The 19,855-nt window shown below is 47.6% G+C and overlaps 1 protein-coding gene across 12 annotated transcripts in view; it reads left to right on the forward strand.

The window, feature by feature from the left end:
* TENM4 (teneurin transmembrane protein 4) overlaps positions 1–19,855 on the forward strand; it is a 721,916-nt gene that overhangs the window by 639,943 nt on the left and 62,118 nt on the right. For all 12 annotated transcript variants that reach the window (XM_034666260.1, XM_034666259.1, XM_034666261.1 and 9 more), the window contains 3 exons: positions 9,921–10,040; positions 14,918–15,179; positions 17,701–17,968. In XM_034666260.1, the coding sequence (XP_034522151.1) occupies positions 9,921–10,040; positions 14,918–15,179; positions 17,701–17,968 (650 nt within the window). The remainder of the gene's footprint in view (positions 1–9,920; positions 10,041–14,917; positions 15,180–17,700; positions 17,969–19,855) is intronic.

The raw sequence follows: 19,855 nt of genomic DNA on the forward strand, positions 1-19,855 counted from the left end.
TTCATCGATTTCTTTCCTGAACATTTACTGAACACATCCCACGGGCCCAGTCCTGTGCTGAGGGCTGGGGTTACAAAGGTGGAAAGGACATGGTTGGTACCCTCAGATAATTCACAATCTAGAAGAGAAGAGGAGATGTTTGAACTAAGGAGTACACTTTAGTGGGATAAGTATATTGTGCTGTGTCCACCAAAGGAGGGAGTGACTTCTTTGTACCAAGGAGATCAGAAAGCACTTCACTGCGAGGCAGGCCTTAAAGGAGAGGTTAGCAGGAATGAGAAAGACATTTGAGGCAGGCGAACTAGCAGAGACAAAGGCAGAGAGGCGTGGAAATGCATGCCAAGACAAGGATATGAAAAGTAATTTAACATGGCAGTAACAGAGGGTATGAGAATGGAAAAATGGGATGTAACCTGTAGAGGCCAGCAGGGGCCAGATTCTGAAGGGTCTTATATGCCAAGCGGAAGTTTGGACTTTGTCTGGAGACTGTGGGATACTGCAGAAATGATGTGCGCAGCACGGAGTCCCTGGTGATATGGTCAAAGAACAGTGATAAAGTTTGGACAGTTGGGGAGCTCTTAGCTTTGCAAGGTGCCTGAAGAGAAGAGCTGGTCCAATTCCCTGCCCACCAGTAAGTCAGTTACATTAAAAGTTAAGTGACTAGATCCAATTCTGTTGGTTTGGGCCTAAGGTCATTGAAAAAAATCCAGGAAGCAGCTTTGGAATGAGTTAAAAAGAATGAAGCACAACTAGAAGTTGACTTCTGAACACAATAATATGGAGCATATTCAAGTTTCTTTCATAAAAGAAATCACAAACACACACCGTTGTAACTCCAGCGCAGTGCAGTGGTCCCAAGCGGGGTGCTCAGGGCGGTCCATGAGGAATAGGGAGAAAATATTAGAGCATCCACATTTACTTTTGATCTTAAAAAATAAGAAAGAACAAATGTTTTACTCATGTGGAACACTAGTTTTTCACTGCTTTGCTCCTTTGGTCCCAATGTTAGCTGGTAACAAGATGATCTTAGAGAGACAGTGGACCTTTTGCTGGTTTAATCCTATTGCATTACAACATGACTACTGTGTGTGTGCATGTGTGTGTCTGTGTGCGTGTGTGTGAAAAATCTAGTTTAACTAAACTTAGATATACAATGGCGCAGTGCCATCAAAAGATCCTTGTAAGGTAGCTACCGATCGAAGACAACAGTGTGGGTCCAAGCAAATGAAAAATGGCGGAGCTGGTACCTCTAGTAGAGTGCTCGTCAACTCCGCCATGAAGATAAAACAATAATGATCATTTTCAACCGATCTAACAGAAAAGATAACCAAGATTCAAAATTTTCAAGAATCTAAAAATGTCAATTCAAAGATTCAACATTATCAAGAAGCCTATTTGAAATACGGGCAGAGATACTGCTGGTTCAGTTCCAGACCACTGCAAGAGAGTGAATATTATGCTAAAGGAAGTCAAGTGACTTTTTGGGTTTCCCAGTGCATATAAAACTTATGGATAGTGTGCAATATAATTATGTCTGAAAAACAATGTATATACCTTAATTTAAAAATACTGTATTGCTAAAGAATGCTAACCATCATCAGAGCTTTCCGTGAATCATAATTTTTTTGCTGGTCAAGGGTCTTAGCTTGGATGTTGATGGCTGCTGACTGATCGGGGAGGCGGTCGCTGAATGTTGGGTGGCTGGGGCAGTTTCTTAAAATAAGACAAGAATGAAGTTTGCTGTATTGATTGACTCTTCCTTTCATGAACAATTTCTCTGTAACATGTGATGCTGTTTGATAAGCATTTTACCCACAGTAGAACTTCTTTCAAAATTGGAGTCAATCCTCTCAAACTTGCCACTGCTTTATTAACTTGGTTTATGTCATATTCTAAATCCTTCGTGTCATTTCAACAATCCTCATAGCATCTTCACCAGGCGTAGATTCCTTCTCAAGAAACCACTTTCATTGCTCATCCATGAGAAGCAACTCCTCACCCATTCAAGTTTTAAAAATCATGAGATTGTAGCAATTCAATCATGTCTTCAGGCTCCACTTGTGATTTTAGTTCTCGTGCTGTTTCCACCACATCTACAGTTACTGCCTCCACTGAGGTCTTGAACCCCTCACAGTCACCCATGAGGGCTGGAATCCACTTCTTCCACATTCCTGTTCATGTTGATATTTTTACCTCTTCCCATAAATCACGAATATTCTTCATGGCATCTAGAACAATGAATCCTTTCCAGAAGGTTTTCAATTTACTTTGTCCCGACCTGTGAGAGGAATTGCTATCTATGGCAGCTATAGCCTTATGAAACATATTTCTTAAATAATGAGACTTGAAAGTCAGAATGACTCCTCGATCCATGGGCTGCAGGGTGGCTGTTGTATTAACAAGCATGAAAACAACATCCATCTTGTACATCTCCATGAGAGCTCTCAGGTGACCAGGTGTGCTGTCAATGAGCAGTGATATTTTGAAAGGAATCTGTTTTTCTGAGCAGTAGGTCTCAGTAGAGGGATTAAAATATTCAGTAAACCATGTTGTAAACAGATGTGCTGTCTTCCAGCCTTTGCTGCTCCATTCATGGAGCACAGGCAGAGTGATTTAGTGTAATTCTTAAGGGCCCTAGGATTCTCAGGGTGGAAATGAGCACTGGCTTCAACGTCAAGTCATTAGCTGCATTCGCCCCTAACAAGAGAGTCACCCTGTCCTATGAAGCTTTGAAGCCTGACAGTGACTTCTCCTCTCAAGCTATGGAAGTCTTAGATGGCATCTTCTTCCAATAGAAGGGTTATTTCATCTACATTGAAAATCTGTCGTTGAGTGTAGCCACCGTCATGAGTTACCTCAGCTGAATCTTCTGGATAATTTGCTGCAGCTTCTCCATCAGCACTTGCTGCTTCACCTTGTACTTTTTTGTTATGGAGACGGCTTCTTTCCTAAATTGCATGAACCGAACTCTGCTAGCTTCAGACTTGTCTTCGGCAGCTTCCTTACCTCTCTCAGCCTTCATAGAATTGGAGAGAGTTAGGACCTTGCTCTGGATTAGGCTTTGGCTTGGTTTGTTCTGTTGTTGTAATGTTGTGGCTGGCTTGGTCTTGTACCCAGACCTCTCAGACTTTCTCCATACCAGCAATAAGTCTGCTGTGCTTATCATTCGTGCATTCACTGGAGTAGCACTTCTAATTTCCTTCAAGAACTTTTCCTTTGCTAACTTGGCTAACTGTTGCAAGGGCCTAGCTTCCAGCCTACCTCAGCTTTCACACACGCCTTCCTCACTGAGTTTAATCATTTCTAGCTTTTGATTTAAAGTGCTGGAATGCTTAGGACCCATTGTAGGGTTATTAGTGGGCCTAATTTCAATACCATCATGTCTCAGCAAACAGGGAAGCCTGAGAAGAGAGAAAGAGACAGGGGAACAGCTGGTGGAGTGGTCAGAACACATGCATTTACCAGTGAAGTTCACCATCTTACGTGGGCATGGTTCATGGCTCCCCAAAATAATGACAGTAGTAACATCGAAGTTCACTGATCACAGATCATCAGAACAAATATAATAATGAAAAAGTTTGAAATGTTGCAAGAATTAGCAAAATGTGACACAGAGACATGAAGTAAACAAATGCTATTGGAAAAATGGCTCCAGTAGACCCGCTTGACACCGGGTTGCCACAACCCTTCCATTTGTAAACACGCACTGTCTGTGAAGCGCAAGAAAACCTAGTATGCGTGTGTGCATTTTTATCCGTTAAACCTTGCACCAAATGCATATGATTCTTTCCAGTGTTAGCTCATGATGGCCGCACTGGTGTACAAGTTACTACTAAATACAAGTCCATCCAAAGAGCCTGATCAGACATGATGACAGGAAAGGTGTATAATCAAGAAGTTATACTAGCCTCCTCTGGTGATGTCAACTCTGATTTTTAAGGCAGCGCAAATAAATTGAGATTCTCTACTACTTAGGTGTGTATCTGTGCCAAAGGGTAAGTAGTTTGAGAGGTGAAATGACTTTCCCAAGGTCTCATGGATAATGAGTGGTCCTTAATTTGAATCCTGGCTCTCCAGCAACTTACAAGAATGGGCAAGTCCGTTCCCTGTCGAGACCTTATTTTCTCACCTCCACAATAAGAAGTAGGAAAGTTTAGAAAGGAAGGGCTCTTCTAACATGTCATGACCTGGTGGGTTCCCAAGAATACATGTATGGATGGAAGACGTCAGGCTAGAAAAGCTGGTTAGGGAAACTGAGGCTGCTCACTGAGGTGGAGAGCCAGAAAGAGAGGACAGTGGAACAGCTGGTGTGGCCAGGCTAGAAGGAAGGTCTTGGAGGCCACAGTGAGGACAGGGACAGGCTTTGATGGGAACCCCCTTGCTGGGGGTAGTTTGATAGGCTGTGGAGTGGCGCTTCTCATGTGAGTCCAAGTGAGGTTCTTACAAGACGTTGAATAAAGTCTAGTAGATGCTGGAAAGATCCCCAATCAGCATGAGTTAGCAGAAAACAGTTTAAGGATCCGTGTAAGTCAGGCATATAAAATCTATTTAAAGTATGTAATGCAAAGGAGTGATTTGCATAAACAAGGGTGGCACAGAGTAACCAATACTTTAAATCAGAGAAAAGCGAAAGTTCCTTTTTACCACCTAGATCCCAAGTGATTATTCTATTCTCCTGAATACCAGTTTCACTAGCTATTTTCAGTTAAAATCTAAAAAGTTAAAGCTGCAGCTTTTCCCCCTTCACCTGCCTTTATCTGCTTGTGTAATGTGCATTGAATAACAAATCTAACTTAATTCCTGGCGTTCACTGTTTAAAGTCTTCAAAAAAAGAAGTGCAGACAAGGAGGCTATGGATTCCAAGTGGGAGGGGTGGGTCCCCCAGGGGAAGGAACCGAGCCTTGGGATGCCGTGTAGACTGACCAGCTAGAACAGGCCAGCCCCTCCAGCCCTCTGTTCCTTGGCCAAATCCCTAGCAAGGTCACGTGGCTCCGTGTTCTCGGGCATCGCCCCCACCTTCAGCTACAGAAACATCAGTTCTTTATTCATCCAGTAAATAATGTATCAAGAGCTTGCTCTGTGTTCTGCATTCAGATTTCAGAGCAAACACCTGTTTTGGTGAAGGTGTTCTTCTGCCCGCTTAAAAATGAGCATCAGTCGTGCTCAGTGCCAGGAATATAGCAGTGAAGGGGATGTGGCGCCTGTCTTCAAGGAGCTCATGATCTGCCGGGGAAGAAGATTGTCCCCATGGCATGACAGCACTGAGGTGTTACAGAGGCAGCAGAGGGGTGGGGGTGGGGGCTAGCACTTGGTGAATGCTCCACGTGGGTCCTGAGGGTAAGCAGCTGGTTTTCCGGTGAACAGGACAGGTGGAAGTTTCCATAGAGAGGGAACAGCCCAGGGATACGTGTAAGTATTGGGTGAGCTCCACGAAGATTCTGAAACAAGGTGGAATAGAGATACTTGAGTTAGATTGGGTAGCCCTATATTAAAACCATTCTACATTCTTAAACATGTAGTGGATTTTATTTGACACCAGGATGGGAAAAATTTCAGCCTGGATAGACAGTTGAGAATGGCGGTCCAGAGAGGTCAGATGATTCCCCAAAGTCACACTGTTAGTTCCCAGAGTTGGAACTAGGGACTGATTCCCTGCCCAGGGCGCTTCCCATCACACCCCCACCCCACCTCTCCCTGACTGACACTTGAGGGTCATTTCTTATTTGCTTGATTGTGTTTTGAGGTGTTCTCATCTCCCCAACAGTTTGCTCTCTTGACCCCAAACCTGGCCACTGTCCTTGGGAGGCACTCAGGCAGATCTCCGTCCTCACTGGCGTCAGTAGCGGCATCTCAGTCAGGCCCTGAGTGTGGGATTAGACTAATGCCAGCATGTGTGATGCGCCCCTCCCCCCTTGGCCTGGCACGAGCGCTCCTTCCTGGCAGAGTTCACTCAACCTAATTGCTTGTTTTGTACCCCAGCTGCCTGACATATGCCAGACCCATGTGTTGACTCACTTGTGTCAGAGACAGCTACACTCGAGCATTTCCACTTGGCTCTCGGGAGCTCCAGCAAGCAAGTGGGGACTGTAATTCATGCATTTACAACCCCAGCATCTAGCTTATTAAGTAGGTGCCCAGGCTTTTAATTCAAATGGATTTTAGTGACTGCAGGTACACCACATGTGGTGACAGGGAGGACTTCCAAGTAAAAAGTCCTAGCCTGGCGCGTCAGTTCAACCAGTTGAGGTCTTTGCTGTATGACCTTGAGCAAGTCTTTTCTCTCTGCGTTTCAAGCACTTGATCAATTTTTCACCTAGCAGATACTCAGAGAGCAAGAGACCATGCTTACCCTAGCCACTGAAGATGTGGTCCCAGCCCTCCTCCGGCTCGCACGTACGCACAAATGTGTAAATTCAGCTCTGTAAATGTGAATGATGGAATTCTATGACTGTCACAGCCGTGGAGAGGTACTTGGAAGTATCTGGAGGAGCCTCGAGGAGAGGTGATTCATTGTGCCAGGAAGAGTCAGTAACAGCCTCGCTGAGGTGATGACAGCTTAGATGGGAATCTGAGGACAAGGAAAAAATAATACCCCAAAACTCCATGATGCCCAGGCAGTGACCAAGGGAAAGCCAAACATGTCAGACATAGGACTGGTCATAAGGGGGCCGTATGAACCAGCCAGGGGCCAAATTTGTGACGATGAGCTGCACCCCATGTTACGGATTTCTCACCAAGATGGTCTTCCACCACAGAATTTCGAAGTCAGAGCAGCAGCTATTTCTTAGCCACGGTGACCCTTTGTGTGGGGTCAGTGTCCCGTGCTGCACAGAAGCTGGCTCGTGCCAGCTCGCAGGAGCCGAGAACAAGACGTTCAGGAATTCTGCAAGCTAGTGTGTGAACACGACTGTTGTTAAAAATTAAATTATAGGAAATTAAAATTAAATAAATTATATTCAAAATAAAGATAGTAAATAATCCAAACTTATCACTTCCTAATTATTTTACTGTATTTTACTGTTCTCTCTGCTCCTGAGCTTCTTAGGACGATTGTGTCTCTGTGGTGGAAATACTGTGGAATGGGGTCCTCCCGTGCCCCTCTTCCCAACCCTGGGGTCAGTGGTATCTCCTTAAGAGCGTGAAATCGGCCATGGCGGAAGTATTTACACCACAGAAATAGGCAAATGCTACAAATTCAAGCTTTTTCTCTTTTGAAAGCCGATCGTTGAATGTTTACCAGTACGCCACTGTTGCTATCCATAAATAAATGGGAAAGCATTTGGAAGCCCGGCACCCGCACATTCTCAAGCCTCCCTGGACAAAAACACGCGGCAGGAGACACATTTCGGAGGCCACCACAGAGCGGACTTCTCCCATCTCCTTTGTCCCAGAGAAGCCTTTATGTTAAATTGGGTCTTCTCAACAACTGAAAATCATGGTCAAACAGAAGGGGGATGGAAGTGTTTTTCTGCAGGACTTCATTCCTGAGCCAAATGCCTGTTTTGGCAAGAGGCCTCTGTGGTGTACAGGGGTGCAGGGAGTCAACTTAATCTTCTCCAGAACCCAAAGCAATCCACAGGAGCCTGGGCTGAAATTGCATCTGCTCTGGCTTGCCCAAGTGAAGGCTACATGATAGCCAAATGATGCTGATTTAATGCTTCCCAATTATCAGGAAATCCCCAAAGAGAGAGAAATCGGAGGAGGCTGGCCCACACGTGCCTGAGGTGCAGCAGCCAGGGCAGCCCCCAGAAGGAAAGCCTCCCCCGAGGGCTGGTGATCGTCCAGGCAGAATCTGAAGGCGCATATGTCAGGAGAAGGCTGGATAGGAGCCAGCTCCAGGAGATAAGATCTGTTAGTAATTCTCTGGAAGGACAAAGTTCCAGCAATAAGAAATTCAATTTTCCTCCATTAAAGAAAGCATCTCTCAGTACCAGCTGAATACAATTGATGGAATAAATCTTTCCCATTAGTGGAGAGATAATTTCACATAAATGTATTGGGAGACCTTCAGAGCAGGACTGAGAGTCTTTGCTGAGCCTCACCGCTTAACTTGTTTGTCATGTAATTGCATTTAGACCAAGGGCCTCGGAAGGAAACCACTGACTGAATTAGCATTAACCAGATTGTGTGTGGTGAGGTGAGGTGGGGTGGTGGGGCGGGGCAGGGCAGGGTGGGGGAGGGGAGCTTGGTGCATTGTGGGTAGTTGTTCTTGCCTTCAGAAAGGACAAGCTGACACTAGCGAGACCAGCTGCTTACAAGCCTGGTGCTAATTGCTTTTCTCATCAAACAGAGAAAAGTTTATCACACTAGGAAGGTAGCGATGTAAGTACCTAATAAAGCAGAGGCTGAGTCTGAGATCTTTTTTTCATGAATGCCCACAGGTCTCATCAGTAGCTCTTCCCTAGGCCAGGAAAAAAGAGCCTTCTGAACCGAGGCAGGTGGAAAAAGTCGTGTGGATACTCACGCCTGCGTAGTTGCCTCAGATTTGTCTTGTCGGTGAGGGCTAGCTCCCCAGTTGAGCACATTGCTAGTGGTAAACAGGCTGCTCTAGAATTGGACCCAGAGTTGGTAGCCCTGGATTCGAGGCGTGGCTCTGCCACTACCCCTCCGTGTGGCTTGGGAGCAAATAACATAACCTCTGTGGACCCCAGTTTCCTCCTCTTCCACCAACTCAGTGATTTTCCAACTCATTTTTCTTTGGCTTTTCCCAAGACTAAGACTCCATAGCTGCCTTCAGAATCACCCCAAACCTCTCTTTCATCTAGAGATATCTTGTTTTTATTTGTTTTCCACTTTGGGTCCTTATAAAATAGCATCTGGTAAGAAGATTCCATTTCTGATATATTTGAAAAACCATCATTCTAGATGATCTCTAATCGTCCCACTTACTTACTCAATCCACCATTTTTTTGAGACAATGACTTAGTACTTGTTAGGCATTTCCAGGCATTGCAGAAAGAGGGAAAGAAAGAGCCCTTGACCCTGCCCTCAAGGAGCTCACAATCTAGTGGAGAGGAGAACCGTGTACTGGGTGGTAGGGTAGCAAGGTGTTTGTGTCGGGCTTTGGAAGAAAGTGACTAGTTCTACTTAGGACCATCAAGACAGGCTTGAGGGAAAAGGTGTCATCTGAAGCTGGATCAGGAAGGATGGGAGTGTTGGGGGAGGGGTGCAGAAGTGACACCTGCGGCAGAGGGGAGAACACTGCACAGACACGGAGGCCTAGGCAACAAGTGCCTGGCACGTTTGGGGAGAACAGAGAGTGCGTTGTCTGGAATATAGTGGGAAAGCTAGAGTGGGGATATTGGGAGATGCGAAAGGTTCCAGGGGGATGCTAGCATCTGTCCTTCTCCTGTTTCTAAAGCCCGATGAAAGGAATTGTTGTCTATCCTGCTCACTTTCTTGTATGCCCACCTCTGGTGAGGGTATTAGTGACCGTAATAACCACTGCCTTTTATGGAGCTCACTCTGTACCAGGATGCAAAAACAGAGGCTCAGAGATCCATCACGTCCTTTCGCAACTGAAAGGACAAACCTTCCATGGTTTTCTTCTGCAAGTGGCAGACCTGAGAGTTGAACCCACATCATGTGACTCTGGATTCTCACACACGACTCCACTGTGCAGCCCTCTTGTAACAGTTTGTCTCTTTATGGTATAACATAGTGTCCTTAGAGAATGACCTCTGAATAAGAAATCTGAAATCTCCCAGGAATAAGCCTTTAGAGGACACTTCGATATCTAAAATTGGGACACTATGAAGAAAGAGGGTTGCTACTCCTCTTGAGTGAAGACGATGGGTCCCTGGGTGCCAGGATATGTCTGAGCAACCTGCCTTCTGTCTTCTGACCTCCAGGGGTTCCCTGCCAGCCAGGGTTCTGAGCATGAAAAGCAGATCACGTTATTCTCTCTTCTCTACCCACAGGCATGCTTGTGTCATTCGTGGTCAAGTGATGACATCAGATGGGACCCCGCTGGTTGGTGTGAATATCAGTTTCATCAATAACCCTCTCTTTGGATACACCATCAGCAGGCAGGATGGCAGGTAGGAGACCTTTTGAGGACCAGGGTTAGTGATGGTCCTGCTGTTGTGGTCATGCCACACAGCTGCTGCTGGATGACAACTTGGAAGGAGGATGGGACCTGCGTTCAGAGCCCCAGTTCTGTAACTCACTAGCTGTGAGAGCTTGTATCTGACTCTGGCCTAATCCCTTTGGCTAAAAATTAAGCAGTTTCTTCTCCTCTGGTTCTCAGAGTAAGCATAGGGTACCTTCTGTATATTATCCTGCTCCCTGGCTTATAATAGAAGATACGCTCACATGGACCACTTTCTACAGACCGGACAACTCCAGCCATGGTAGTAGCGTTCCTGCTGTGTGGTTTCCATGTGCAACCACTAGGTTGGCCACAACCACTATGGCGGCCACTGGGAACTCTGCCCTCTGGGTCCCTGTGGGAACCGTCAGGAGAGGGAAGTAAAGTTTCTTTAGTGATTCTAGCTCTTCCATTTGCTAGAACAATCGGACACTTCTCCTCACCTCTCAAAGCCTCAACTTCTTCACCTGTGAGTGGTCCTAATACTAGCATCTCACAAACTGGTTGTAAAGATTACGTTCCGTGATAGATGTGGAAGCACCTTGCACACAGTAGGTGTTTAATAAATCTCGCTTTCCCTGCCCCACTCTGCTTCATTGCTTTATTGCCAGGGTCTGGCACAAGGTAAGGATGCCACAAATATTAGCCGTTTATTAAAATTACCAATTATTAAATGATGAGAAGGTGACGATTACGGTACAAGCCATGGGACTATCTTGAAGGAAAGGGGAAGGGAAGGAGGAAAGTGGACTATTTAGGCTGTCAGTGGTGACGGGTCCTCGATTTTTAATAAAAGCAGGTGGCGGCAGTCCATCTGGCTAAGCATGGGCCCATAAGGTTGATTTTCACTCTGTGTCGGAAATTATGCCCAGCCTGATTGATTTAGCACCTCTTTAATCCCATATCGGAGTGAGCATGTCCCGGCCGAGGTGATAATGAAGTAGAGGTTCATCTGTCTGTAGACGTGTGTGCCTCTTAGACAGCGTGGCAAGCTTGGCATGGGCAGCCCTCTCCCCCTCCCCTCCCTGCGAATGGGAGGGGGCCCAGCTAGAAGGGGCTGGCTGCCAGGCCCTGGAATCATCTGCCCTGCCCAGCCCAGCCCAGCCCACGGCTCCCTGCCCCGCACACATGTCATCCCAGGACGCATGTCAGTGCAGACGTTCGCTACAGCGTGGGGGAGCATCCCTCCTCGTGCTCCGTCTCCACTGCCTTCCAGCTTGGGGCTTCCTGCCGTATGGAAATGGCAGCTGTGAGCATCCCAGGCAACAGGTATTCTGGCTACATCATTACCTGCTGTGAAACAGTCATCAAAAAGGAGCCATAAGGATTGCTCTTTTTTTGCCGTGACACCTGCCCATTGTTCACAAGAGAGGGCAAACCGTCAGTCCTTCGCCCTGCTGTGCTGGGTCAGGGTGGGTCCGTAAAACACCCCAGAGTCATGTAAGTCTGGTGGCCCTTGGGAAAACCCACTGTACCCCCTCCAGGCTTCGATTCCTCCCACGTGTGCTGCCCTCTGGGATCTCTGTGGCCTCTTGACAGCATGGGGGGTCTGGGAGGAAGTGTCAGCCACATCTCGTGCGTCAGCCTCCTGAATCACATCATAGGAACCAGAGTTGCTGACGCTTAGAGCTTGAGTTTCAAAGCAGGTGTTCCCAGTGCTTGATGGGGCTTGACTTTGCTCCCAGCGTAGACACTGCATATAGCAGAGTCATTCCGTATTCCCCAGGTGCCTGAAGATCCCAGTTTGTGTTGGGTGACTAGGCAGCACCTCACCCATTTCCCTCCCGCTTCCCCGACTCGCCTTCTTTCGTACCTCTCACACCCCAGGAGAACCCGGAAGGCTAGAGACGTCGTGCACAGGTGACAGGATGTGCGAGTTCGGGGAGCAAGTCTCCCTCACTTTCCAGGCAGGCACCATGCTCCCCTCCCTGGCCCAGCTCCCCCTCACAGCCCCACCATCCCGAAATGCTAGGCATCTAGTCTTAAACAGAGCCACAGAGATCATTAAAAAGATGAAAAATAGAAGTCATCAAGACAAATTATACAAGAATAGCAGACAAGAGAAGCAGTTCAGGCCGTTGAATTGAAAAATGGGGTTATACAGAGCATGATGTCCCGGGGGTGGGGCCCTGGGCTATTCCCATCCATGATCGCATCTGTCTAATTAATAACTCTGCCAGTGATTATGATCAGCAACTTCACCTTACACGAGGACACTGAGGCCCAGACAGGTGACATAACTCACCTATGGAGTTAGCGACAGTGCTTGGACCGGCCGTCAGCTGTCTGGGCTTCCTCTGAGACCCAGGCCTTACCTTTGGCGTTGGATTCACACCCATGTCCACGGCAGAGTTTCCCCTCCAGGTGATCAGGCCTGGATCTTGGCAAGATGCAGCTGCACCCAGCTCTTGGCGACCTCGAGAATCCATCTTCTCTTTGCTTCCTCCCCACACTTGTCCTCTCACGAAAGGAGCTCGCAAGTCGGGCCAAAATTCTGTGTGATGGTTAAAAATGCTCTGTCAAAGTACAGACCCTATTCAGTTCAGTGGCAGGAAAGTTGTTCTCGGTATTTCCCCAAAACCATGGATATTCTCCTAGAGAGCCAAAACTTAAACTCTTGATTCAAAATAAACTCCGTCATTGCTTTTTGAAGGATGGTGCTGTCCCGCTTCCTCTACCCGAGTGTGGGCCTAAAAAGGGCTGAGTGGTTTGAAAAGCAGGCAAAGTGGGTGAAGAGCTTCAGCAAAGGACGGAAGAGTCAGGCTCTGGAGGCTAGAAATCCGAATCTGGGGGCGTTGTCTACCAAGAGCAGGGTTTGGCACTAGGTCTGGGCAGTTGTGCAAAATCCCTAGAAGAGGGACGAAGAGCAGGCTGGGGCGTGAGCCCATCCCCACAAGGTGTATTTATCGGCGACAAAGGTGAGGTGCCGTGTTAGAGTCTAAAGCCAAGGGCATGGGTGAATGTTGGGGTGACTTATAATAACAGCCAGAGTAAGAAGGAACCCAGGGTGTTTAGCAGACAGTCAGTTCAGAAGAAATTGACAGCGTCACTCATGCATTCATTCATTCAGTAAACTATAATCATCAAGCACAGTGCTAGGTTCTAGAAAGACGGAGGAATCATTGTCTCCAGGCTGGAGCATTGAACGCATGATTCCTGTGCAGTGTAAGTGGGCCATGAAGAGGAGTGTACATGGTGCCCTGGGAGCCCAAGGGAGGGAGCTGGAATTCCGTCTGGCCAAGGAGTTAGCAGGAGCTCTCCGATCAAAGAAGCAAGATGACAACAGGCCTTGAACATGCATCCTGTGGATATTAAGGAAGGCACTTGTTATAGTGAGCTTTGGGTATTACATGTAAGTGATGAATCCTTAAATTCTACTCCTGAAACCAATATTACACTATATGTTAACTAACTAGAACTTAAATACAAAATTGGAAGAAAAAAATTATAAAAAAATAAAACAAAAAAAAGGAAAAGAAACTGTACCCTAAAGTAGTAGCTAAAAGGATTTTGTCCAGAGACATCACAGCCAGGAGGTGGCAGGTGGATAGGAACACTGTTTCTAAGTCCTGAAGGACTTCTGTCAAAGGCAGAAGGGACACATCAGTTTGAAGTCACCCTAGCAGGTAGAACAAGGTCCCATGGCTAAGTAGCCATACGGAGAGGCACCCAGGCTCCATTCCAAAAAAAAGGCCTAACTGTCAGAACTAACCAAAGACGGGACTGTCCTGCCGTGGATATAGCAAGTTCCTCATCCCTGGAAGCATGCAGTAGGAACCTAATGGCCCCTTGTATAGAAGAGAAGCATCAGGCTGGAAGACGGCCATGCACAAAGGCTGGGTGGCCGGCTCTCAGGGTCACCACCAGAGATCTCACCTCCATGGGGAGTTCAGGGCAGTCTTCCTCTTCCCTTTTCCACTCCTCATGGACTGTCATTCTAATCGTGCCATTTTGTAATCCCAAAGGCCTGTATTGACTCATCTACCACAATCAGAGCTAAAATTGCCGTAGGGTCATAGAATCCTAGTGACTTAAGAATAATCCATTTGAAATTTAAGGAGCAAAACAAATGAACAAACAAAGAGAAAGAAGCAAACAACTTTTTAAAAAAAAAAAAACCCTGACTCTTAAATTCAGAGAGCAAACGTGGTTGTCAGAGGGGAGGGTGGAGGGGGGATGGGTAAAATAAAGTGGATCAAAAGTACACTTATCTCAGTGAGCCCAGAGAAATGTATGGAATTGTTGAAGCATTTCATTGTACGCCTGACACTAATGTAACACTGTGTGTGAACTGTACTCGGATAAAACAATCCACTTGAACCTTTCCATTTTAGAGATGAGAAAATTGAGGCTCAGAGAGGCTAAGTGATGTACACACGATCACACAGGATCTCGTGGCAGAGGCAGGGCTGGGCTTAGGGCTCCACACACCAGGGCAGGATTTGCTCCCCCTGGTTCTGATGTTCCCCAGGTCTCAGCTCTAAGAGGCCATACGTGCCGGAAGCAGCAGAGCGAGCGCGCATCAGCCGCCCTCTGTCCTGGCACATGGCTCTCCGTGGCAGTGCTGATTCGTGTGGGTTTGGGGAAAATCTCTATAGTGAATCATTTTGACAAAAAACAAACAAAAACAATGGTTTCTGGACTCGCTGTTACTGTTCGTGGCTGTAGTAAAGCCTTTAGGTTTTAGGGTCTCCTGCACGAGTCCGTAGACCTCTGGTGTAATTTGTTGCTCCTGTCTCTCTTTTGCCCCCTTCTGCTCCTCCTCCCCCTCATCTCCTGTTTCCTACTTTTCCTGCCCCCCCCTTTCCATCCCTCCCTCCCCAACAGCTTTGACTTGGTCACAAACGGCGGCATCTCCATCATCCTGCGGTTCGAGCGGGCGCCTTTCATCACACAGGAGCACACCCTCTGGCTGCCTTGGGATCGTTTCTTTGTCATGGAAACCATCGTCATGCGACATGAAGAGAATGAGATTCCCAGCTGTGACCTGAGCAACTTCGCCCGCCCCAACCCTGTCGTGTCTCCATCCCCGCTGACGTCCTTCGCCAGCTCCTGTGCAGAGAAAGGCCCCGTCGTTCCAGAAATTCAGGTACCCAGCTGACTTCACTATATTTCTCCATGCTTTCATTTCATTGGTGGAGAGGAGGGTCTCAGAGCCGGGGCAGAAAGAGAGATCCCATCAGCCCACCATGAAGAATGCAGCTGCCAGGCCCCACAGCAGCTGTGGTGTCAGGAGATGATGGTCTCCCCTCTTACACACTTAAAACACACTGCCACTGGAAGGTGCCTGGCACACTCCAGCACAGAGTTCCTGCTCCCTTTCCAGTCTGCCATCCAGTTCCCTTCCACTTTCCTCTCATGCCCCCCTCTATCTTATTTCTATAAAAAATATCTTTGATCATAGGGTCTACAAAGAAGTGTAGGACAAGAAGAGAATCATAAGAAAGACTAAATGAGACTATATATATGAGGTGCTTAACACAATGTGTAGCACTTAGTAAGTGCTCAATAAATTTTAGCCAGTATTACTATCACTGAGATTATTTTACACAGACTGCCTCCATGCCAGTCAAGGACTGCTTTGGCTCAAATCTCTACACACAAGCGCTTTACTTAGTTATCATTAAAAGGAAGTAATTTGGAAAAAGATGCATTTTAATCGAATGGAAATCAAGATAGATTCTTTGCCTAACAGAGCTGTGCAGAGCTAAATGTCTTCTGCCATCCCAGCCCAATTTCTAATGGCAGGAGCAAAGGCCAGGGGGAGAGGAGAGACCGCAGGGAGAGGCCCCAGCCTGGCTCGCTTGCCCAACGAGAGCTGTGGCCGTGTGCATGTTAATAGGTTGCTGGTGCCTGTGGAGCAGGGAGCGCAGACTCTTCGGTGTGTGTATGTTCCGTGGCTGGCCGAGCAGACACAACTGTGTGTGTCCTGTTGAGTGGCTTCAGGCACCAGCCCACAAGGACATGCAACCATTTTGAAATTCTCATTGCACCCACAGGTTGAAACCCTCACTCCTTTTCAGAGATGCAGTGCTTGTCTCCTGTCTCAACTGCCAGGCTGACCTTTCTTTTGAAATGGTTGTCAGCGGAGACAGAGCTTGCTGGAGAGAAGTAATTTGTTACTCAACCCTGGTTCAGCTCCAGCTAGACATTTTCCCAGGAGCAGAGACTTTGGAACAAATGAGGTTAAAGGTCCCACCCTCTTCACAGTGCTCCCTGGGCTGCGTGTCTGCGAGGCCAGCCGGGTCACAAACCTTGCTTATTATCAGAGTCATGAAACACATGAAAACAAGCTCCTGGGTTTGTGCAGTCCTATCATTGGCTAGCCTTCACAAGCCCTGTGAGATGTACATTTTAAAAGGTATGTTGAAGATAAATAAATATTTATGAGAGCATCAGCATGGGACTCGAACCCTGCCTGTGGTTCACGGGGTGAAGAGCCTGCCTTGCCTAGAACTTGCAAGCTGCTTTTTGGAAAGATTGCTTTGCTTAAGGCCCAAGCCCTAAAATTTCATGTGTTCAGAATGGGGTGGGGAGAGAGTTCACACCCATCTGTGATATGAAATGGATGGAAAAGAAAAGGCTTTCTTTGTGAAGGTCCAGTTTCACCATGAACACAAGGACAGAATGATCATTGTCCTTTTAATGGATACGTTAGCCTCAATTGATTTAATGTCCCCTTCTTGAAACGGAGCCCAGAGCATCAAGCTGATAAAAGTTCTCTGCTCTTGCCATGTGCCCGAGCATCCTGGCATTGATTTTCAAGTTTCCATCTTGGAACTGAGCCCGTTACACCCAGTAGATCAAGTGCCGCCTTCCCCACCAATCTGTTCAGCTAGCACCTAGATGAACCGGGGCATGAAAACTTCCATGGAGATCGGGGGAGGCATTGGCCACAGGTCCTTGGCAGGCTGTGCTCTCCACCCTGCATAACTGTTTCGCCAACCTCTCCCGGTCTCTGTTTACTTCCCTGAAGAGGACAGCCATTGGAGGATCTCCCTTCAGGGAAGTTTTGAGGGAGACACTATCCTTCCTGCTGAGGCAGCTGTCCACATTAGTCCGAGGGAAAGGTCCCATACCCGCCGGTCCCAGCACCAGCACCAGCACCAGCACCGTTGTCCCGCTCACTGAGCCCCTGTTATGAGCTGGGCACTTTCTATTCGTGACCCTACTCAGTCCTCACAGCAGTCCTGAGAGGAAACTGAGATTCAGCGGCTCACATGAGTTTCTCGGATGACGTCGCCAGTGAACGAGAGGCACCATGATGATAAATATTTTGTGTGTTCCTTCAGTGATGCAACAGCGTGAGCGTCATCACCCCCGCCGAACGGGGGGACCCTGAGGCTCGCTGAGGCGGGGTGTACCACACGGCGTCGGCCCCAGAAACCAGGCCTTGCACCTCTGGGTTCCCTCCTCCTCCCACTCCTCTTCACACTCTGCCTCCCCCTCTTCCTCCTCCTCTCTTTTCTAGTCCCTGCCCCTCCACTCCCCTTGGTCCCCCTGCTCTGCTTCCTCCTCTGCCTCTCGGTCACCCAGAGCGCGTGGGGCTTCCATCTCCCCTTGTGCCGTGAGTCCCTGAGCGCCACTTGCCGTGTAATCTGTCTCCCCAGGCGTTGCAGGAGGAGATCGCCATCTCTGGCTGCAAGATGAGGCTGAGCTACCTGAGCAGCCGTACCCCTGGCTACAAGTCTGTCCTGAGGATCCGCCTCACGCACCCCACCATCCCCTTCAACCTCATGAAGGTGCACCTCATGGTGGCCGTTGAGGGCCGCCTCTTCAGGAAGTGGTTTGCCGCAGCCCCGGACTTGTCCTATTACTTCATCTGGGACAAGACAGACGTCTACAACCAGAAAGTGTTTGGGCTCTCGGAAGCCTTCGGTAAGCCTCTCAGCCACAGGACCATGAGGCCATCCCCAGAAAGACAGTAACACTTGGGGGCACAGGGCTCTTTCTCCACCTCCCTTGTTTCTTCTTCCTCCCTTACTCTTCTCAGAAATACCTACGGCTTAGTTGACCTTCAGGACTTTTCAGGGACCATCCACAACCTCAGAGAACGTACTCAAAGATTTGAATGTAAAGAAGTTGATCATTTAAAAAAGGGGGTTACAAAACCCAAAGGGCTCTTGCAAAGCACTATGGTGGCATGTGATGTGTGAACAGAGGCTTTGTGCCACAAAGACTGAGCTGTGTGGGCATTGTCCTGGCCTCCTCACAACCATCTGGCATCAACGCACCCACTAAACGTGGGAGTCTGGAGCTCCTGGGTTTCTTCAGTTTTACTGAGATGCTGGGGCAAAGATTCTTTCTTCATCAGAAAGGCCTGTTGGCCTCTTCATCTCATTTGCAGTCAGAGAGGTTCTCTCCTTGTTGTCGTTGCCGTCTGTTTCTAAGATGAGGCAGAAGGTGACTGTGGCCTTGCCTGGGTCCCAGCCCCTCCGTACAGAGCAGCGTCCCAAGGAGGGTTCTGAGCTGGACTGTTAGCAGACCTAGCCCTGTGGGGCTAGTCCCCCAAGCATGGAGAGGAATTCCTTCTTACCTTGAACCCTGCTCCAATTTCATTCCCTTGCTGGATTCAGCGAAGGCAGGATGAGGAAGCAGAGGAGAAATCATGTTGTAAAAAGAAAGAGAAGAAGGGAGGGAAGGAAGGCAGGTAATCATGAAGAGAATGTCTGCAAGAGGAAGCAGAGAGGTGAGGGGGCTCCCCAAGAGTGGATGAGGAAGGAAGAGAGCTGGACCCATTGCAGACCTCCCCTGTAGATTCGCAGCCTACCCTACCTCACAAGGGCATGTTGGGAGCAAAGATGCTGTCTCTCACCATTCGCTCTCCTTTCTGTAATTCAAACTGCTTCTGGGGTCCCTTCAAAAACAGCGAAACTTCACAACCTCTTCGGGTGAAATGAGTATCCTTCGCGTCCGCCAGCCAGGGAAAAAGAGGAAGCGTCTGCTCAGTGAGACCTCCAAGGGCAGAGGCTCACTTTCCTGAGCTGACAGGTGACCAGTAGGAGGTGGAGAGACTGCTAACAGGACTCCTGGTCACAGGGAAGATGTCCATGTGGACACTCCCCTCCTGCCATATTTGGCCATCAACCTTTTATGGCACGTAGGGAAACTTTCAGGAGCTGCCCACTTGTTAATTCCTGCCTTGAACATGTGGTAGGATATTGCCTGCTTGGCGAATAGTGTCTGCACAGAAGGATACTTGAAAGAAATGGCATTCCTATCCCTGCTAGTTCCTTCCCATAGGGCAGTTATAGGGCTTTTTACAAACCCAGCCTTGGGACTCCTGCCAGGGTTAGCCTGCATCCCGGTGCCCTTCCAAGGAAGGCTGGATTTATGAAACAGAAGTGAAACCAGGGGATTTTCAAGCTTTGAGACCTCAAAGCATCTTCCAGCTTTCAAAGTACCCTGAGCTCTTTTCCCATATATTCATTACAAACAATATTGAATTTTTTTCTCTAGTCAAGTCATACCATTATCATTCATAAAAATGTGATAAGTGGACCAAAAATAAATAAATTCATATGTTTCTATAAATAATACCACTACTTATTAACATTTAGATTTATTTTCTTTCTTCATGTATAGTTATTTTATGTGTGTGTGTATAGCTTTTTTTAAGCATAGATATAATGCTGTATATAACCAGTCTTTCCAACTTAGCATTATTCCATAAACATTTTCCGTGTCACCCCATTATCTTCATAACCCAAATATCTAGTGATGGCATAATATTCCTCCAGTGTGTACACTTGGATGAGCTCAACC

Source organism: Ailuropoda melanoleuca, chromosome 8 (assembly GCF_002007445.2).
Source record: "Ailuropoda melanoleuca isolate Jingjing chromosome 8, ASM200744v2, whole genome shotgun sequence".
In the NCBI taxonomy this organism is placed as follows: domain Eukaryota; kingdom Metazoa; phylum Chordata; class Mammalia; order Carnivora; family Ursidae; genus Ailuropoda; species Ailuropoda melanoleuca.